This window comes from Spermophilus citellus (assembly GCF_964194105.1).
Source record: "Spermophilus citellus genome assembly, chromosome: 10".
NCBI lineage: Eukaryota > Metazoa > Chordata > Mammalia > Rodentia > Sciuridae > Spermophilus > Spermophilus citellus.
This window is the reverse complement of record NC_138197.1, coordinates 123,874,063-123,896,642: the sequence shown is the minus strand read 5'-3', so window position 1 is coordinate 123,896,642 and position 22,580 is coordinate 123,874,063. Positions and strand designations below refer to the sequence as shown.

Here is a 22,580-nt window from a genome sequence, read left to right as displayed (position 1 = left end):
TGGGGTATGTGGTTGGCACGTGCCTCATAAGTATGAGGGGAATCTAGCCAGGAAGGTTCTATGACAGAGACAACTGTGAGAAGTCAGATCCCATTCTTGCATGACCCTGAACTATATCCAACCCTGTGATGTGAAAAGAACTTTACTTGACTTCACTCTTCACTTGCTCATAAAGGACTTTCACTGAGGATGACATCCATGAGCCTCATTGAAAGGAGATGAGCTGTGACATCTGGAGTCATGTGGACCTGGTTTGATCCCAGCTCTAGGACATCTCAGCAGCTTCTCCACAAGCAGGGGACTTCAAGTTCTCTGCAGATGTTTTCCTTTTCTATTAAATGGAAGGTTATATTTTCTATCTTCTCAGGTTTATTTAGAAGATGAAAGTGAAACAATGTGTCTTAAATGCCCTGTTCACTACACCTGGTGTCTAGTAGACACTTCTGTTTATTATCTTTGCTACATGGTGCTTTAAAACCCCAAGGAGTGAATAGGTATGGGGCCAGGATTATTGTGATATTTTGGTTTGGTTTGGTTTGGTTTGGTTTTTTTGCCTTTAGCAAACTTGAGGTCCCCTTATCTCTACATACAAGTCAAGATTAGACTTCTATAGCCACAGGTTGAGCCTCGTCTTCCTTTTTGAATTCAGTTTCTTTTAACGATAGTGATAACTCGAAGCTCACCTATTGGACAAGCTTGTAGTGTCAGGCACCAAGTCCGACCCGTTACCAGTGTGACCCGTTCTCCTTATAACAAACTGCAAGTCGGTTTTATCAGCCCCATTTGAAACAGAGCAGCCCAAACTCAGAAGGCAAAGGATTCTACAAGATTATACCTGTGGCCAGTGGCCAAGATGAGACACTGAATCAGGATCATGTGTTCGGGTAAGTGGCCGCCTTTCTGAACCATGCACTTCTTTCCCACAATCGCTTCTCAGCCTGGCCTGATGCTGCCTCAGCTTAAGTGGCCTGCCACCTCCTACCTTGCCTCTACATTCTTACCTGTCCTTGAAGAGCCAAGACAAACACACCTGTCTTTTGAGGTCTTCCTCTGGCCCCGTCAGTTGCCAAGAATTATCTTTTGCAAGATGATTCATAAGTGTCTCCTGTGCTTGGTTCTCTGCAGTGTATTCGAGGTCATTATGTCTTACTTACTTTTTATTTAGCAGGAATCATCCATTATGCTTAATAGATATCGAATCAGTATTTTTTGAGTTAATAACAATTATATGCAGAAAGGTTGTTATTAAGTTTATTTTTAAATACGTTTGTTCTTAAATCTTTAGCAATGCCAGACAAGTGCCTGCCTTTCATTAGTGGAGGAAAAAAGTTGACACACATTGGCCCTAGTGCCTAGCTCTGGTGATAGCTACAGAAGTTGTCAAATTGCAAATGTCCAGGTCAGAGAGCTATTGCACAGCCCGGTTTTGTGAGCTGCAGAATCTTATTCTCCTTGAACAGATCTCCTGTTCCCAGTCCAGGTCTTTGTCTATGCCCCCTACTGAACGTCTTCATTCACACCTGGAACATTCTTCCAAAGCTGCAGAAGGTGACCGACCGAGTGGCATGTTGAGTTCTATTAGCTCAGAGCTGCGGTTGCCTCCACGATCAAGCTCTTTAAAACGATTCATCATGAGGAGACTTACACCTAAGATACTGGGTCATCATCAGTCAAAACTTGCATAAGTGAAATGGAATTAGACTCTCTTGGGAGCTAAAAGGTTGCATTTCTAACAGGTTCTGCCATTTCTGTGATGTCTTTCATCCAGTGACACTTCAAGAGAAAGTTAATTGAAATGGAAAAGATCAAGCACAAAGGCAAAAAGCGAAAAGGGCTTTATAAGATGCTTAGGATTGTTCCACACTTTGACGAGGCATGGATGTGGAAGCCACAGGCATACCAAAAACTTTGTTTCAAAACTATTAAGATGATGATATGTCCAAAGTCAGCCTGTCTCTACGAAAAATTCAGTGCACCCCAAATAGGCAGTATTGATTCAGCAAATAAGGTAGGACAGAGTCCTGTGTCTGTGGGAAACTTGGGGTACCCAGGGGACTGGTGATCATGTTGAGGTCTTAAGCAGCTATGAAATAACTGACTGTGGGATCCTAGAGTCAGAATTCACAAGTGCTTTTGGTATCATTTCATAGGAATGTCTTGTTTCCCTAAAGTGCAGATTCGGGACTCCAAACAACTGGGCCTGGCCCAGAGTACAGGTTTCTCATTGCTTGTTTCTGTTTCTGTCCTGGAGATGGGCATCTCTCCTCCTTTTGAAGACTCTGAAATGCTGTTCTGTCATTTTCCACCTCGTGTCCCCACTGGCTACCTCTTCACTCTCAAGTGGCCTTGAGCCCTGAATCAGGAATAGCCGTCATCCCAGGGGGACGTCCTCTGCCACTCACTGCTAGACTGGTGACCATTTCCAGATGGGGTCTGTGGCCACAGCGCTTGTGTGTGGCCATCTCACGTGGACAGGTGCACCAGGGCTGCCCTCGTCCTTTCCTGGAGGCCTCAGCACTGGGCCCCTCTGTTCATCTGCCATTCTCTTCTCAGCTGGCCCTCCTCTTTCTCTTGAAGTGCCACCTCAGTTTTGCTTCCCGAAGCCCTGCTTGTGTGGGGACCACTGGCCGCTGCACCCCGTGCTCTCTGCCCCTTCATCTGCTTTCTTCACAGGATCTTCTGTCGCCACTTGTGTTTTGTCCTGTATCTGTTTGTGATCTCGCTCTCCACTAGAACGAAAGTGCTCATGAGACACACACTTAGTTTTTTGAGTGTTTTTTGTCGTTTTTTACAACTCAGAGCCCGGAACAGTGCTTGGCATCTAGTTAACACTCCACAAATACCTGCTGGATGGACAGGTGTGTGGATGGATGGGCACGTGCATGGACGGGCGCATGCATGAAGGGGCCAGGATAGATGGGTGGGTGGATAACAAGTGATGAACAAATGAATGGATGGATTTCTGTTGGAGCTCCGGCTCTGGCTCTTTGTTAAGGATATTTCTGCAGCTGAGCGGTCAATCTTTGCTTAGTGGTTCCCACAGGCCATTGTATTCCCGCTTTGGCTCCCCCTCACTGCCGCCCACCCCCATCTCTGCGACTTTGCCAGACAGAATTGTTTTCTACCCTAAACTTGGACTCCCCATTTAGTCTCCATCAGAAAGGACATCAAACTATTAAAAGGCCAAGTGTCGGGCATTGTTATTGTTGGTTGGATGCCACTTGACTGTGGGTGACCTAAGGCCACACCAGGGGAGGACTCTTTGCTGCAGTAGGTGTGTTGCCATTGGTTTACAAAGGGAGCTTTCTCTCCAAGGAGGACAGCAGAGAGCAGGCTTGTAGAGAGTGTAGTCAGCGGGCTCCCTCTGGACGGGCCTTGCTACAGAACCCAGCTCTGGACCCCATGGTTAGTGTATTGGAGTGCTTGCCTGTGGACCTTTGGGTCCTGAAGGAAGCCAGGTCTAGATACACACCCATTCTAGCTCTTCATTTCTAGAGATTACTGATTCTTTTTCCAGGTGTGATATTTTAACCATATAAAGACCCTCTGTACATAGTGTCCTGAGTCGGCCCTGTTAGCACACCTCTGTTAGAACACACCATTCAACCCACCTGTGTGGTGGTGTGCACTGTGGCCCTTGGGAAGCTGTTCCTGGGGAGAAGGATAGCCTGTCTGTGGTCATGTCTCCCAGGGTCCTCCTAGAGCCTAGTACTGGAGCTTTCCATGAACAGTGAGGCCCAGCTTTTCTCCACACCTTGGCTAACCTCTTGATGGGATGAATACATGTGCAGTAAAAGCAATTAAATATCTACTACTTAAAGACCCAGAAATGCTGGCTAATAATATTACTCCATCAGAATTCAACAATATTTGACAATTTACATCTCATTTTGCTCTCAATATATTAGACATGGGGTGAATCTTATTATTAATCATTATAAAGAAATAAATACTAAGTTTAAACATCAAGCAGTTGGGTGCAGGTTGCAGTTAGTAATTGGAAAAGCCAGAATTTAAAATACTGGCCTCATAATCCTGCAAATAAGGACCTTCTCTGCAACCCCAATAGGAAAAATGCGAAGTTTGCTCTCCTTGACCATTGCTGGTAAGGCAGAGGAGTGTCTGCGAGTAGAGTTCTGGAAGATGCCAACACATTGTGTTTTTAAAAAGAGAGACAGATCCAAAAAGCACAGATAGAGGTGTACTGGACAGAGTCCAGCTTCACTTCCCTGACGGAGGCCGCGCTCTGAGGTGATGGCAGCCACGCGCTCTGGGACTCAGTGTGATAAAAGCAGCCTTGGAAGGAAGCCCAGCAGCTCGGCATTCCTTTTTTAGTTTTTCCCATTTCCAAAGACCAACGATCACAGGAGGAAGAAGAGAAAAATCATTATTTGAGATTGAGCAGGCGTTTTTAAGCCACAAATTAAGTTTCAGGCCCACCCAGGGAAGTCTTGAGGGTGGGGTGGGAGCCTTGTTCTTGGATCTTGGCAGATGCTCATTATCTGGACCTCCGTTGGATTGCAGACTCGTCTCTGAGTCTCAGGGCTTCCTTTGCTGTTCTCCTGAGGTGCCCTGGGGCGGGATGTGCTCTCCTCTCAGTGCCCTGGGATTACTGCTTCAGGAAATTAAACTCTCTGCTCCCCAGTGGGTAACGAGAACTTTCCAAAGGGTCTTTTCTGCAGCCCCAAGTGGGATTAAAGGCCGGAGCAGGTGGGGTGGTCAAATGTACCCTTCTCCTCATCGTGCCTATGTCTCTGGACCCCTTCCCATATTAGTACCACTATAGCCCTTTCCCAGGAGAGAGAAACATTTCCATTTCAGATGATTTCTAACCCTGAGTGTATGAAGACTTCTACAGCACTGTGCTGGGACTACAGGACTCTGCTCCAGGCCTCCTAGCCCCTTGGCCTTGACCAGAGATTTTACTTCTCTAGACCTCAGCTTCTTTTCTGGAGGTTAGAAATCAGTGCAGTGCCTGCCTCCTGGGGGCCCTCGAGGCATTTCTGGATGGTTCATGTACAGCGCCTATTCCAAGGCCTGGGCCAGGGACTCACAGAGAGCCAACTGCCCTGGGAAGCACGGTCCCCTCCAGGGAAGCCATCCACACATACAAGAACACCTGTGAGATTGTCCAGCAGGATGGGACACTGAGAAACTCATCATGGGCATAGGATTAAGAAAACTCACAGTGAGTTTGGAAGGGAGCATTGAGGTCACCATGTTCCTGTCTGCTCTGTGGACAATCCCCGCCTCCATCTGCAGTACCTGGCAGGTAATACCTACCCAGAAAGATCCCCAAGCCGGAATGCATCAGACTCCATGGGGCTATTGTTAAGAATGAAACTGCCAGGCTACTCAGATAGTCTCTGCTTCAGTGAGATTTGAGGTGAGACCTGGAAGATGGCATCCAGGCTCTGGGAGAAGCTCTCTGGAGAGTCGGTCCAGAAGGACAGAGACTGGGTCTGTCTTCATCACTACTGTGTCCCTGGTGGTTGGCACAGAGCCTCGTGCAGAGAAGGGACTCAGCATGTCCTGCTGGATGAGGGCAGAATCCTGCAGCCTCTTCTAGAATCATACAGTGTTTGGAAGCTTCTCCTCAGAAAGGCAGCTCCTGTGTGTTCTGGTGACCTCTCCGGGCTCCGTCTGGCCTGCTCATAGTAAGCAAAATGTAATCTTCTTTTCATCTTCACTCACTCAGCCTCTCGGAGGGACACGGAATCTAATTCCTCTCAGAGGGATTAGGTCTCATTCACCGACGTCAGCAAGGGGGGATGCTTTTTCTCCATGGAAAATCAGGGCTGGCAGAGGTCTAAGGTGGGGTGGGGTTGCTTCCTTACCAATGGAAACCCAGGCTCCATCCCGGGGACATGCTGTATAAACCAGGGTACATGAACCTAGTTGAGAGTCCCACTGCAGCCTGTGACACAGTAACCATCAGCCTTTCACACATGAGGGAAGTGGAGAACTCCAAGCTGGCTCAGAAGTTCCTGTGCTGTGCATGACCGCTGGACTTTGAACCAGGCAAGAATTAGCACTAATATTCAAAGAAAGAAGCAGTCGCCACATTTGAGAGGCAGAGAAGAAAGGAAGCCTGAGCTCAAAGTCAGAGTCAGAGTCCTCATAGTTCCATGGACCCCGGGTCCTTAAACCCCTCCCTGCCCTCATCAGCTGCATCTGTGGAAGTAGAAGTTTCCAGAGTCATGACTAAAACCTTCGAAACTCCTCTAGGTGTCTGTTACCCCAGAGTGCATTGAGCTGCAGCTGAATTGTCCAAGTAGGAGCTGTGAGACAGGCAAGTTCAGAAATGGTCCCTTTCAATCTATTCAGGGTTGTTTAAATGCCCTTTTGTGTGCATCTTCTCAGGAGATGTTTTATTATTCTGCACTGACTAGCCAGGGCACCTGGGGCTGTGTAGCAGCTCTTTCAGGATGTTTAGTAAATGGTGATATGATAATCTATGTTTTTCTTATTATAGACATCCCGCGCTCAGACACGCACTGAATGGTGTGTTTAAAGGCTTTTCTAGTTGAAAATAGCTTATTAGAATAAATATGAGGTTGGGAGGGCATTGGTGGGTCTCTGTGAGACTCAGGACAGCTTGTGGTTTTAATATTTTAATATTCGCTTGGTTTTATAAGCACAGTTGTTTTGATAGGCAGCCTTTCTCTATACCCAGGAACTTTCCTGGGGGTGGAACAAAGGAGACAGCTCTTTAGGCGTCCTATAGATGAGGCAGGAGCTGCCTATCTCTGGCGTAGTACTGGAGAGGGCAGCTGACACACCACCACTTCCCTTCCATTGAGATAGAGCCCACCAGTTACTGATGGGCTGGGCGGTAGGTTGGGCAAAAGATTCACCTTTCCTTCATTCATTCATCCACGCTATACTGGACTCCAGGAGCATTTAAGCACTTTTTGGTGCAGGCAGGGAGGGGGGGTACTGGGGATTGAACTTGGGGGCACTTTACCACTGAGCCACATCCCCAACCCTGTTTTATATTTTATTTAGAGACAGGGTCTCACTGAGTTGCTTAGAACTTCCTGCCTCAACCTCCTGAGCTGCTGAGATTACAAGCACATTTAAGCATTTTAATCAAGAAGGGAAACCATCCAGTGTATACTTTCAAAATATTTCTGTGGCTCAGTAAGCTGAATGGAATGGTGAAGAGCTACCCAGAGGGGAAGGTGACTGGGGACATCTGCTAAGGGACCCCAGAAAGGGAGAGAAAAAGGACATGGCTGAGCAGGGGAGGGGATGAATTCCAGAAATACTCATAGGTAAAATCCGTGGATCTGGTTGTAGATGGGTGTGAAGAATGAGAAGAGAGTGGTGTCAAGATGGATTCAAAGGCTTTGGGCTCCACAGGCAAGTCAGACCTCGGTGCGCCATTCAGCAGGCCAGGCAGGGCTCAGAGAGCTGAAGAGGACATGATTCTGAATTTGGTCCTGTTTAGGTCGAATTGAAAATCACTGTGAAATGGCCAAAAGGAAACAGTGAGCCCACAGAAGCCTTTAAGAACAAGAGGGTAGGAAACGAAGCCTGGGCTTCCGGTGCAGATTGGCGATCACCTTCCAGTTGGTGCTCTCTGAATGAAGCCACTGGAGCAGATTCCGCCGTCCATGGATGAAATGTAGAGCAAGAAGGAAGGGAACCAAGCTCTGGAGTCCGTGTTCACCGGGAGGAAGGGGACGTAGAGAGAGGAGCCCCAGGAAGGAGGCCGGCAGGAATGTTCCCAGGGACATTGGCATCACAGAAGCTAAAGACTCAGAAAGGCAGAGTGGAGTATGGACAGGGGACAGCAGGGCAGGGAAGGGGACAGTTAGGCTGAAGTTTGCATAGTCCAGTTTACATGGCTAACCTTAGCTCCTGAATAGGAAAACGTAGACAGTGTGCACAGTGACAATCCAAAGAGGAAAAGAAGGTCTTGAGCATCTACCGTGAGCCAGGTGCTCTGCATGTATTATCCTGTTTGATCTGCATATTCATTTCGGAGGTGAGGAGAGGTTTGATTCTTAGCCTTTTGTAAAGAAACTCAGAGTTAGAATGGTTGTCTCCTAGTCACAGACCGGGGGCTACAGCCTGTCCTGCCTGAGTTTAAACCCCATCCTTCGGTTCCTGCCTTCTCCCACCCAGTGAACCAGCTCCGCCTGACCTTCCCACACCAGTTGCTCCAGGTGGGAGCAGCATCCTCTGCCTCCTGAACAGCAGGAGCCCTGCCTTGAGCCAAAACCTGCAGAAGGAAGGAGAGAGGGGAGTTCCCGGCCTGCAGCCATCCGTCTGCCGGCTGGTGACACCGACACCAGGGCCCCGCAGAATACCGGGCTTGTTCTCCTGTCTGGCTGTTAGTGGTGATGTATGAATAAGCAGCGGAGACGGCTTCATTTTCATAAGTTAACTTGTGCCGAGAGTCAGGGAGACAGAGAGCAGCGCACTCAATCATAACCAGAGGGCCAGCGCAGGAAACAATGACAAAGCCTTTTCTGTTAGTCACGGTGTTTTATTGTAATGACTCCTAAGGAGATGAGGTGGGAGGTGCACAATGCTGAGCCGGTCCTCGCACGGTGGCACCCAGGGCATCTCCCCAGGAATCCCCGAGGTTTCCTTCCTAACGGGATGGCAGGCTGAGGATGTGTGCGCAAGATCAAGGTTGAGCCTTTGGACTCGGGTCTCTGGAGATCAGGATTTGGATGCCACCAGGCCCATGAGCTTGGATGGCTGTCTCATCTGTACTGTGACAAGGGAGCAGAGGGGACCTCGTTGCTGGATGTCTGCTGCATGGCACCCTTACCAGAAAAGCTGTGGGGAAGATGAGAGCTTGGAGGTCTGCACGGGAGGGTGAGGGGTCACACATGGAACAGAGCGGAGGACTGAGGAATTCTGAGGGTCATGGTAACTGCAAGTGAACACGACTCCAGCTTCCAGGCACTCATTCGTAGTGGTTTGAAAAAGCAAAGAACACAGCTTCATTTTCACAAATTAACTTGTGCCTGGAGAAAAAACAACAGCAACTAATTCTGGCCATATGTACCCTTATCAACTCCACTTTACAAACGAATGAAGAAACAGGCACAGACAGGTTAAGGAGCATACCCAGAGACACGCAGCTAGTAAGCGGAGGAGCCAGGATTCAAACCTGGTAGTCTGAACATGGCATTCATTTTCTTCACTATTTTGTTGTGCTCAAGAAGTATAGCACTAGAGACCACCCCCTCCTGAATATTGCTGGTTTATAGGCTGGATTTAGACACCACTTGAGTTTATCTTGTGCCAGTGACGCACAGGTGAACCTGACCTTTGAGGAAGGCAGACAGAGCTTCCAGACCTCTCCATCAGTTATTCCCAAACTTTGACACTCATCTAAATTACCCATGGGTTTGGGTTTTTAGTGCCAATTACTAACTAGTCTCAGGATCAGAATTCATGTTCAGAAGTATTGGGGTCTATAGGAATTAATATAGGGCGCTAAACCCACGCTCACATATACAGATACCGCCCAACTTAGAGGAGCAAGAACAAAATGTCACCATATTTATTGACACGGGTGAAATTGGAGGACTCGGCCATGCATCCACAATGGATCCTCCTAAACCCAGAGCCCAGAGTTGCACTTCCCCCAACCCCTCCTGGGACATGCCGAGCATGCTGAGGTCCTCACAGGAGGAAACCTGCCCTGTAAACCCACATGATGGAAGAGCAGATTGATGGCAAGCTCTCTGCAACTCTCCAGCTCCCAGAAGAAGGGATGGAAGAGGAAGCGAAGCTGTGTAACTTCTCTGAAGTTCACCAGTCAGGCAGCCCCATCCACACCAATGGGGAGAGAAGGGTTCAGCAGCAGAGGCCAGGAAATCCCCCCTCCAGAAACTAGAGAATCCAAGGAAGCAACCTCCTGATAACTACTAACCTCTAGGTTGTGGCCCTGACTGGTTCTGAACAGAGCCTCCATTCTTTCTGAAGCACGTGGCCTCCAAACCACGCTTGGAGAAACAAAGCTTTGCCATGGCCTAATTGGGCTGGGTGACCGCCAAAGAAAGCTGCATGGCTAGGGGCTCGCTGGCTTTCAGAAGCTGGCCGGTTAGCTTGGACGATGATATTTATAAATAGCGACCAGTTATGTCTGCTTAATGTGTTCCACCCAGTACCATAAGCACTCAACACATGGGAACAGACATGAGTTATACAGCGGGCAGAGAGAGGTTAGGGGGTTTCCTCGAGGCTGCACAGCAAGCAAAATGTCAGAGCGAGAATGGGAAACAAAGTCTGACCCCGGACTCTGCACCCCTTGCCTCCAGCCGGGCTGCTCCTCGGGTCCTCTGTCCACAGATACCTCTGCCTGGGGGAGGCACTGAGCAGATCACTCAGGGAATCCATGAACCCACACACAGAACTCCGCACTGTTGAGACTAAGGAAAATTGCTTCTCCTCATTCCTGTTTTAATAATTGATATAGCGGCAAGTGAACCCATTTAAAAGAGCAAAACGAAATCTTAGTGGCAGTTGATTGTTTTGTTTTTCCTCAACCGATGGATATTAAAATTATAACCATTGTATTACTAAATAAGGATTTTTTTTTAATGTGAAAAGATTATGGGCTGCCATCAAGGCAGCCCAGGTACAGATCAAGAGAGATCTGAATCTTCGTCTTGGCGATGCCGGGACTTCAGGGTGTCCCTGCAGATTCTTCCTTCTCTGGAGAGTGAGACCTGGAATTCAAGCCTCAGCCGAGCAGCCGATGGAAGTGCCATGCATCACACTGCTGCCTTGTCTTTGCATTTTCAACACGGGGAGGCAGAGGCTTGAGCTCACAGAGTGGACAATGTGTTGAGGTTGGGGGCACTGGGAGGCTGAACTGCTGAAGACAACACACCCCAACATTAGCCTCATCCCGGTTGAGAGGGATTTTCCCACCCGAATGAGTAACTACTTAGTGAGACTACTAATGTCTTAGTAGCAGACAGAGGCTAAACACCTACTGTGTGTCAGATACTCTGCAGTCCTTGCCTGTGGACCAGTGCAGGAGATGGATATTTAACAAATAGGGTGTCACTGGGCCTCAGTACTGCCCACTTGGTCTTTTAAAGGGCCTGAGTCACCTGAAGATAAAAATACCCGCAGGAAGTACTGAGTAGAGATGTCTGTCACCTCATGTGGTCACAAAGATAAAGGAACTTGGTTATTCGTGGACCATCAAAGCTAGAGACAAGCCACAGAAGAACTGTGGGCAGGGTTTGGCAGGGACAAGGACAGTTCCTGCCCAGGGCCAGCTAAATAAGCAAGAGAGAGGTGACCACACAGGCTAGAAAAACATATTTCTGTTCGGCGGGAATGAAGTGTGGCTAATGGAGGATTTGAGGAAGAAGATTGAGACCCCATCAATGTGGGGGGGTGCAATAATATGGAATTTGGATTCTGATATCTGAAGATGTCCTTAGCTGGGATTCAGTTGGCCACCCTTAGTTCAGTGAAAGCTCATTCCCTTTCATCAGTTCTTCATGTATGACACATTTTATCATGCCAGAAGAACAGGTAATACCAACTGGGGCCCCTAAAACCATTGTGATACCAACCTGGGCTCCTTCGCCATCGAGAGTCGTCTCTCCCAAGCACCCTTTTGTGACCCACAGTTACTAAGTGAAGTCTGCAGCTGGTCATCGCGGACACTGCCCCTGAGCTAAGGACACCAGGCTTTCCTTCTAGGTCTATCTAACCATTTTGCACACACATCCCAAACCTAGTTAGTTCATGTGGAATTGATTGGTGCTTGCCCTCCCTGAATTGGGGATGCATTTTTCTGAGGGATTCTACAAGTTTTGGATATGATCAAGCACAATGACAAAGTGGGCGGTAGTATTTTCCCCATGCCTCTAGTTTATGTATTTGTGCTAAGGTGATGATTTAGATAGGAGCCCAATAAATTGATCAAATAAATTATACCAAACCCACACACCGTCATCTCAGGGAGCTGTCATCCTACCAAGGAGGCCCTATATCACCCAGCATGGTATTCCACAAGGACCCCTGTGTTTTCTGAACATGCAGCAGGCTTTCCTTGGGTCAGAGAGTTCTTTGTTATTTCTCGGATTGGCCAGCATCCTAAGAAATTGCCCTTTGGAAGACTTCAGCCGGTTGTGGAAGACAGTGATGATTCAACGTGCAACTTTTAGCAAGTTCCTTAAACTCTTTGTTTCAGTTTCCCTTTCTATAAAACATCAATGCATGATGCCTACCTCAAACTTTTGTCACAGAGGTAAGAAATAATGCACTCAGTCAAGAAGACCTGCAGTCCTGTAATGTGTAATTATACCCAAGCTCCTGCAGGAATTGTGAAACCCACTCTCCCAGTCGGTCAAATGATGCTGATGACAATTCTTAGAGAATGCTGTCTGCAAGTGGCAGGCCAGACTCAAATAAAGGAGGCCTATGTGGAGGGCCCAGTGACTGACTCCCACCCACACCCCGGCATCAGCATCCTAAGAGATGCACTGCAAGCCCCACCCACCTGAGAAGCTGAGGTGCCACAGAGACAAGACCAATGTCACAGCCCAGCTCTGGGCACCCAGGTGCAATCATCCCTCTAGACTACACTCCTATGTGGATGTGATGCTTGTTGACAGAAGACATGGATTTATTTATTTGTGTTTTGTTTGTTTGTTTGTTTGTTTATTGATGGTGCTGGGGATCACTTCCAGGGCCTGTGCATGCTGAGCAGGAGCTCTTCTAGGCAGCCACAATAAATCTATTTTGGAGGAAGCAATGAGTTTGAGTACAAAACCATCGTAAGCAGCTGATCACAAGGTGGCTCTTTTCCTTGGTCTCATCTCTCCAACCAAGGATCATTCCCTCCTCTCTGATAGGAGAAAACCATCTTGGTCCACGCTCAGAAAACAGATCAATTAATACACAGTGGGAAATAATGGACTTGGAATGATTGAAGACTAGTGTGTCCCATGATTTCTGGAATGAGCACACGCTTCCTTATGTGAGTGAATGAATAGCCGTGGATTCGGGCTAGGTCACAGATAACCTGGGTAACCTTGCACAGAGTCTTTGACTGCTCTGGGCTGCAGTCTTTCCTCCATAAAATGGGGAATAATAAATCAGGTGCCTGGTGGTGAGGATAACATGCGTTAACTGACCAGGTAGGTCGGTATGTGGTACTTAGGAGACCGCCCCGTGAACGGAAGCTATCGTAATGATGACCTGCCACCGTTGATCCCAGTCCTCACTGGTCCTGATGCTGTGGTCCTCCTAAGCCTTTGTATTCTCTGTTTACAGGTCAGCAGGTCCTGGGCTTGGTAGAGAACCAGAGTGACTGGTACCTTGGAAACCTGTGGAAAAATCACCGCCCGTGGCCAGCACTTGGGAGGGGCTACAACACAGGTGAGTCTCCAGGGTGGTGTGGGCAGGGGTTCCAGAGGGTGACACGAGGTTCCCATGCTCCTCCCTCAGGGAGAGGACATGGCCAGCAGCATGGAGGAGGCCACCTGGTTGCCTGAGATCAGCAGTGGGCAGAACTGAGGTGGGTGACCTTCCAGATCTTTCTCAGTGCTGTAGCTACAGGGGCCATGACAGTGTGGCACTCTTACCAGAAAGCCCCTCCACTGACCCTCAGCCCTGGATCCTACTGGATTCTGTATCAGTTTGATGGTAGGTTTCTTGGCTGTTAATGTAGACTAGCGACCATTCTGCAGTAACATGCGGCCGCAGTGTTTCAGTTTCTTAACGCAATACATTTGTTTTTCTTGAGCACATTATATGTGCACTCAAGGTCCATGAGGATCTGTGCTTGGGAGGGGCTACAACACAGGTGAGTCTCCAGGGTGGTGCGGGCAGGGGTTCCAGAGGGACCTGTGCTGTAGGTATTCAGGATTTGTCTCATTGCTTGTGTTCACCTATGGGGTGAGGAAGTAGCAGAGGTCATGTTATCTCTTAAATTTTCTTAATATTGCATTGGCTAAAGCATGTCATGTGGCCATTCCATCCTGTAAAGGGGAGGGCAGGTACCACCTACCATGCACCTGGCCAGAGAAAAGGCAGACCTTTGGAAATCAGTACTTCTGAGCACACAGTGTGTTGTCTAAAATCAGATCCTTTATTCCACCTTCTACCACCCCAAACTTGCTTCTTTCGTTTCCCTTTTGGTTCATTCATTCCACTGTTCTATTTCCATATCATTTGCTCTTTCCTCTGTGCTTTATCTGACTGCTTGCTGGGTCCTAGGCCCCAAGCTGGCGTTAGACATACTCTGTGACCTCATGGAGTGAGTGAGAATGGAACTCCAGCAACCTGCCCCACCAGGCTCAGTGCCTGCCAGTGTCTGGCTGTGGAGGCCTCTGGGTCCTCTGCCCCTCCCTCCCATTTGCCTGCTGTGGCTCCCTGTCCGTCAAGCATGCCCATCTTTTTCATAATTAGAACTTGGAGCTCAGGGAGCAATGGGGTAAGTCAAGCCAGGATAGGAGGGACTCAACATCTGAGTCCAGCAAGTATTCGGGTTAGGGACAGGTGTCTGGGGACAGGCACAGACACCTGAAGATGCTATGCAAAGCCTATTCTGGAAGCTAAAGCCAATCTGTAGTGAGAAAAGCCAAAAAGTCAACTCTGAACCCTGATGTGCAACTCCAGAAAAGTTGAATAAAAACTTGGGCTCGCAGCGGGAAAAGGACACGAGACAGAGACCGAGTTGACAGTCCAGTAATATAGTCAGAATGGGTCAGAGCTGGAGGAGGACAAGGAGAGGCCAGGGGATGTCCTGAGAAGTCAGATGTGCAGCCACGGAGCCCTGTGTGGAGGCTGGGCAGCGTTCCTCCTGGCATGGTCACCTCAGTGTCACTTTGGGGGCATATGGAGGTCACCTTGGAAGAACTGTAACCACCCACCCTTGTCAGGAGGCTCCCCTGCTGTGTTGGGCATTAACCCTTTAGTTGCTGTATAGCTGGGAACTCTGAGGGGTCCCTAAGAGGGGCCTGGATGGGGAAAGGGACTGAAAAGAATCAGCGGCGGTAGGGAAGTGCTTCAGCTTTTCAATAGCAGGGGAGGCTGTGCCTCTAGGGCCTCTACCAGCTGAGTGAGAGCCAGGCTCTCTGCCAGGTGCTGCATGGGCGATAACCTCATTTGATCCTCACTCTCACCCATGAGGCAGGCTCTCTGCTTATCTCTGTTTTATCCTAGAGGAAACCGCAGCTTTGAGTTTAAGGAGCCTGGTGTTCACTACTGACCTTCCTAGCTTGAACTCTAAGGGCTTCAGCATCAAACACTTTCTGAAAATGGAGAATCCCGGACTCTGCCTTTTAAGAGCCTGGTTGGGTCTGTTGGAGGAGCCCAGGATCCCGCCCTGCAGGCGGCCTGGAGAAGCCAACCAAGAAAAAATGAGAGGGCTTCGTGTGCTCTCCACTGGGAAGGAGATGGGCACCCAAGCTTGTTTGGGTGGGAGAAGGGACATCTCGGATAAACCCTGGTGTGTCCATTTAGCTTCTGGGCCTCCAAACACATAATAATAGGAAATGGCCCAGGGGGAGGCAGGATGGGGCCTTGGTTGTCTGTTGAAAACAACAAGCCTCTGGTCATCTATGTGGGCTTTCAGGGAAAAGAAAAATGTAGCGCCCTGGAGAATTTATTATGAGGAACATGGCATGTCCCTTATTTGCTGCAGAGTGTGGAGATGGGAGGCACCTGAGCCAACCCAGCTCTTACTTGACATGCCCAGGCGGTGAGTCGCTGCCCTCCTTGCTGGGACTAAAAGGGAAAAGCATATGGAGGAAAGCCCTGTTAGGAGCCATGTGTCCATTTAAATCACGCCAGTGACACCAAGTGATCCTTGTAAAAGGATTTATGCAACACTGAGATGCACTGGCTCTCCTGTTGGAGATTTGTTATTTTAAGACCAAGAATTGTGGCACACATCAGCAGATGAGTCATCCAGACATTTAGGTTCTCATGGAAATTGAGGACTCTGCCAGAGGGAACCTGCCACCCTGAATCCCAGCCATCTCGGCCATGCAAACAGGGTCTCTCCAGCAAAGGCACTGTGGTGCTTTCAGCATGATGTTGGGGGGCGTTAGAAAACCTGGGTTAGGACCATGTCAGGGCCACTTGTCCCTGCATGAGCAAGGTCACTTGCTCCATCTGTTTGAACCTCTTTCCTTCATTGTAAAGTAGGATGATAACACTGAGCGTATGAAGATCGCCAAGTTAGGAAGTCAATCATCGAAGGAGCCTAGCCTTGTGTTTGGCACGTAGTAAGTATTAGTCTTTGTTCCGTTGCATTTTTCTACCACTTATTCAGTCAGGGCATGAGATCCACCCTCTCTGAAAACGATGGGATGGCTACGTAGCTAAGTGCACTTTGCTAAGGTCTCCCAAGCCCTCAGGTCAAAAGCAGCTAGTAAGTTTTTCTGTTTTGCCCAAAAATAAAGCAGCCACTTTTGACATTTCTCTCTCATCTCTTCACTCTCTGGAAAAGGTTAGCTTTTCATATTATTTTAAGAAGAAAATGCCTATTTTAGTTCATTGATCAGCTTCCTGACCATTTTATGTAGCAAATTTCCAGAAAATGCATGAGCCGTTTCAGTTGGATAATCTGCCTTCAAGACCTGACTTGGTCACTTTTAGACTCTCTGCCTTTTGGAGAGCTTCCCCAAGCTCAGCAAGCTCGGACCTCCTCATCTGTTACCCAGCTGAGAATCCTGCCTGGGAGCAGGCCCTGTGGCTCTGTGGTGGCAGAGCAGCCGCAAGTGCCAGTAACCAGAGCATTTCAGGAACTTGTAGTTTTTATTTCTCTTCCTGACCCTATCCTGAGTAACCATTTGCAAATATTCAGATTCAGCCCAGGCATCGCTATGCATGATCCTTCTTGAACCCTAGAATTATCTGGTAAAGTAGCATTTCTCCTTAAATGATCCGGCGTGGTTCCCACTTCCTCTGTTTTTTTTTCCCTTTCTCAAAGGACCCCAAAAGTTTAGGGAGATGCACTCTTCCTCTCCCCTTTCATCTTAAGGAAGATGTTTGTCACTTATTTCTATATGAAGGAGGCTACTAAGCCATAGCAGCTGTGGATGACCAGGCAGATCCCAGCACCAGCTCTTGCCCATAATGGTTCAGGTGGACTTAAGGGCACCTCTCACATGCTTGCACAGAGAAGGTCCGTCCCCACTGTATCCATGTGTCAGTCACCTCCTAGGAGCAAGAAGCTGTCATTCACAGAGCATGCAGCTGTCAGCAGGACTTCAAAAAAAAAAAAAAAAAACCACAGGATTTTAACAGTCTTATTAAGATTCAACTCATTTCAGTTTATAAGCTGACAGGTGAACATCTGAAAAAGCCAACATCAGCCAAGGAGCGGAGAGGAAGGAGGGCTGAAGGGAGCAGGGAGGGCAGGGTGAGGTGAGGGAGGCAGGTGGGGGAACAAGGTGGCAAGTTCACAGCTAAGCCGGTTGGCACAGGATCCCAGAGGTAACTGGAGGAGCAGATGTGTCCTCCCAAGATGAAGGGCATCATGTTAGCCAGAAGACTTTCAAACACAACTTAAGAATAAAATACATCACATTCCTTTCTGTCCCCAAATTAGGCCAGAGACAGGGAGATGGAGAACTGGCTCTCTAGAGAGGGAGGGAAATTTTCTCTAGAAATCCTTATCTGTACAGCAACAAAATTGGGACATTCAAGGACTGACTCACCTCTGGGATTGAAGCAAACACTGGGCCGTGAGGAAGTGGAACGTGATCGGTGATAAAGTCAGACACTATGGTGCATTCTGTGACAGGGATTCAAAAAAAGAAAGCAGTTGACAATTTGAACTGGAACTGAGAACCACATGGCTGGAGTAGGGTACTCAAAAGTCAGGGGTAGGTAACCTGACACCTCTTGGCCTATGGCATTGGCCTCTGAGATCCTGAGCACACCCCTTCATTTCTTTGAGCTTTAATTGCCTCTTTGGTCAAGTCCCTTAATGATTGAAAAATATTGCACTTGGATGATCTCTGTAATAATTGCACCCAGACAAACGAGACTTAAATGTAGTTCATTCATTCATTCTGTACTTACTACTAAATAGCTATTATTCTGGCAAAGTTGAGGTAGAAAGATTCTTTCTTTCCTTTTTTTTTTTTTAAATGGGTGTTTGACCCTGTAGATACCTATGATTTCGCTCTTTGAAAGTGACAACTGGACCTGATTGATGTGCACCAGCTATGATCCAACTGTTGGAGGGCCACATTTGGCTTGGATAATTCAGCCCACTGTCCTGAGTCACTGAGAACACCTGTGCACCTGGGATGTCCAGCCCTCACCCAGGGAGGGTGGATCTGAATCTCGGGATGGGGCTGGGCCTGTGATTCCAGAGCTTCCTCGTCCAGTCTCTTTCTGAATCCCTTTACTACTGCTTAGCACCTCAAGCTCCAGCTGAACTCAAGTTCAACTAAAAAGCTGCATGAACGACTGCTCAGCAGACGCTTTCTGTTCTGTGCTTCTGTAGTAAATTCACTGAGCCTCAAGTACAGATGTTCTATTTATCGCTGGTGAGCTTTATCTGATTTGGGTCAATCTTTACATCATTTCATTAGATTTGATTTTTGTTCTCATCTGCAAATTTGTGAAAATGCCTTGTGTTCATTCAGCCTCGCCCCCATCTTACAACATCTTTTGAATGCCTCTTGTACCATCCTAAAATCAAATTCAAATGTATTATACGACCTCCAAATATAATTTTTTTTTTACAAAATCAATATAGTGGCCTGGCTATAATACAATGAAGAAATAAAGGGAAATTAATTTATTATAAAATAGTATTTACTTCAACTGGGAATGAGTTTGGTAACTCTGGCTTGCCTGAGTCAGATGACACGAAGCATGGTCAGCTGCTGCTGTGCCTGTGTTCAGGATAGAACCATCTTCCTTGTAACGGGGACAAATGCAGAATGGCGCTGATGTGGTACGGGCCATCAGATTCCAGGAGTGGCTTTGCCATCTGTGAGCAGTTCTTCCAACATTGTGAACAAGCTGGACACGGTGGCACAGGCAACTTGGGGGGCTGTTTTAGTCAGCTTTTTCTCTATGACTAAAACAACTCACGCAGAACAACTATAGAGGAGGAAAGGTTTAATTAAGGGCTCACAGTGTCATAGGTCTCCATCCACAGACAACAGGCTCCATTCCTCGGGACTCAAGGTGAGACGGGACATCATGGTAGAAGAGTGTGGCAGAGGGAAGCAGCTCACGTGATGATCAGGAAGCAGAGAAAGGGGTCTCCACTCACCAGATACAAACAAATACCCCATAGCCATGCCCCAGTGCCCACCGTCTCCAGCCACAACCCACCACCCTCCAGTTACCACTCAGTTGATCCCTATCAGGGGATTAACTCACTGATTGGGTTAAGACTCTCACAACCCCTTCATTTCTCCTCTGAACCTTCTTGCATTGTCTCACATGAGAGCTTTTGGGGGACCACCTCACACCCAAACCATAACAGGGGCCCTTGGAAACTTAGAAAGACCCTGTCTCAAAATAAAAAATAAAAAGGACTCTGAATGTGGCTCAGTAGTTAAGTGCCCTGGGTTCAATAAATATACATAAATAAAAGTACAAAAAATATACATAAATAAAAGCCAAAGTAGTGAACAACTGTTGGTGAGTTATGAGATAACAGCGAGTGCCAAGTTTTATCTCCCCATGTTTAATGTCTGTTAAAGTCATGCCAAAATAATAATAATAACACTTTTAAAGTTTTTTCCATAAGTCACAACAGTTTCAGGCTCAGTTATAACAATTATATACAATTATAATGTTCACCGGGCTGACTCTGATGCAAAGCAGATGTGTTCGAGGGCTTTCTCAGGGTCAGCACCAGGGCTCCTGCTTACAGGAGGCGTTTAGCCAGCCGGAAGGTGCTTCGCAGTACGGCCACTGGCTGCTTCTCTCTACTTGACCCTTTTCAAGGTCTGTGACTGACCCAAAGCCTTGTCTTCTCCATGTCCTGAACCAAAACCTCCTCTGGCCTCAGAACCCTTTTGTGCAGGTTCACACAGAACAAATTGATTCCTCCTTCTCCCTAGCAGTGCTTTAGTGTCTAAGTGAGAGAAGCCAGTGCTGCACCCACCTCTCTCCCTGGGGCCTTCCACCTCCTGGTTTCCTCGGTGACTCCTGCATGTCACCTGGTCTCTGAGGCCCCGTTTGCTCCTGTGTGAGATGGGATGGCTACAGGACCTGCCTCCCCAAGGACAGCCATGAGAAGCGCATGAGGTAATAAATACGTTAGGAGGAGTAAGTCACTTGCCCGCTGTTTCCTATGAAGTGGACACAGGGACTACAGGAGGTCCGGCCTCTTGCATTATTGGTGACATTACTCCTGGGCCCCTGGGGTTCACACTTCTTTTTCCTTTTGAAAGACAGTATTGCTTGTGTTCCAGAGTTGGTCCAAGTCTGGACTCCACCTGCTCTCAGTGCCATGTTCCTGGCCAGTGAACAACCTGTTCTTCCTGCGTCAGGTTAGGATCCCGAGAGCTCCCGCCCCCCAGGGTTGCTTTCTTGAGAGCAGGAGACCACCTCCTTAGCATGCCTGGGACAGAGTCCAGGTCAGACATCAATACCGACCCTTTCCCTTTATGCTTGAGGCCCATAAGAGGGGCAAGGTCCCCGCGGCTCCTTGGCATCTCTTCCTAGTAGCCACCTCTGTCACTGAAGCCATCTGGGACTGAGTGCTCCTCCCAGAGCTGCCCTTCCCTGTGTCCTCTGGTTTGTTGCTCAGGTATTCGTCACGCATCTCACGTGTGCAATGTGCGGGCATCTCCCTGGGCCCCGGGGGTGCCTCATGAATGAGACACATGGGAGCCCTGTGTGCAGAGCCTCCAAGTTACCATGGGGGAGAAACAGTCTTCATGCGCCTTTGGTGTTGTCCCCCCTAGTGTCCCCAACTCACTCAGCTCCAGCTACCCGCTTCCTTGCTGTTTCTGGAACACACCTTTTTAAATCTGCAAGCCTCTTCGCCTCCACATCTTGCCTATCATTCCCCCTTTGTCTGTCTTGTTCTTTTCCACGGCACTGTCTCCATCTGACCTACTGTGATTTTGCTCATTTTCACTCTTTCCTTCTGTCTCTTTCCATGCAGATGTAACCTCCTCAAGGGTAGTAATTTTTTCAACTAATTTCACTGCTCCGTCTCCCTTACCTACAATCATGCCTGGCATACATTAGGCAGTAAGTATTTATTGTTGAGGTAAACAAATAATTTTGGAAATACAGTGCCATAGCAGTGCTCAAGGGAATCGTTGGGAAACGATGCTACTCCAGGAACATTGTTAATCTCTGGAGACATTTTTGCTGGTCACAACCAGGTAGATTGTCCCAGCATTTCACGGTGGGATCCAGGGAAACCGCTAAACACCCTATAGTGCATAAGAGAGTTTCCAACCACAAAGATTTGTCCTGCCTAAAATGTCAGTAGTATCTTGGACAAGAAAGTCAGGCATAAAATATTCTTCTCGAAAGGGAAGATTAAGAGAAGTGTCTCTGAGAACGTGGCAACTGAACTAAAGATGTGAAGAACAGGAAGGTGGCAGCCATGCTCAGAGCTGGAGTGAGAGCAGTCCACGCAGAGAACGGCAGGCACAAAGGCCGCAGGTGGGGTGTCCTGCAAGCCTCCCCAAACTGCAGACAGTCCTTGCCATATGTGGGCCATTCCTGCTCCTGCAAACCCTGCCCCTGCACCTATGTCTAGTAGTTCTTGAGTCTGAGTTCCCACACACTCAGGGTCAGAGTGCCATCTTTTTCTTGCCTTTGTGCCCTTTGGGTTCTTTGGCCCATCAGACACAATCTAGAACCAGGCACATGGTCTTGTCATCCTGACTTCACCCCAAGGTGACAGTGGCAGAATGCAGCCTCCAAGGAAAGGAGTCCACCCGAGCTGGCCTGGCCAACTCCAGGTCCACAGCCTGCTCTCTCCCCTGCTTGCTCTCCCACTGAGCTGCTCTGGCCTGCTGACTGACCGTTCCCCAGGCCCATTCCACACCCCAGAACCTGAGCTCTCCACCTGGACTGCTCCTCCAGCAACTGCCCTCGGGCTCCTCCCAGGACTCCCCAGTCTCTGCTTAGGGCTCATCTCACAGCAGGTGTCCCTAACCATCAAGCCAAAGCAGCACCCTCCAGCTCACTTTCCTCCAGTGTCAGGAAGAACAAGTTTTTGATGGTCCGACTCTGCCTGTTATGGTAGGCAGAATGCCCCCTCCACCCACACACAAAGTCCCTGTCCTAAGCCCTGGAACCTGTGAAGATGTTGTCACATGGCCAAAGAGGCTTTGAAGCTGTAATTATAGGCCTTAAAATAGAAAGCTTATGCTGGATGATCCAGTGGGCCCCGTCTAATCACCAGAGTCCATAAAAGCAGAGGCCCTTCTGCACCTGGACCAGGAGAGAAGGGCAAGTCACAGGAACCAGACGAGGAGGAAGGCTCCACCTCCCCTTGCTGGCGTGAACATGGAGAGAGCACCGGGCAAGGAATCTAGATGGCCTCTGAGAGGCTCCCAGCTGAGCTGGACAGGAGATGTGCACCTGTGGCTCTGAATTCTGCAATCAATATGAAGGAGCTTGCAGGT

General features: G+C 48.4%; 1 protein-coding gene across 6 annotated transcripts in view; it reads left to right on the top strand.

The window, feature by feature from the left end:
* LARGE1 (LARGE xylosyl- and glucuronyltransferase 1) overlaps positions 1 to 22,580 on the top strand; it is a 490,254-nt gene that overhangs the window by 370,624 nt on the left and 97,050 nt on the right. For all 6 annotated transcript variants that reach the window (XM_081309721.1, XM_081309722.1, XM_081309720.1 and 3 more), the window contains one exon: positions 13,273 to 13,377. In XM_081309721.1, coding sequence (XP_081165847.1) covers positions 13,273 to 13,377 — 105 coding nt within the window. The remainder of the gene's footprint in view (positions 1 to 13,272; positions 13,378 to 22,580) is intronic.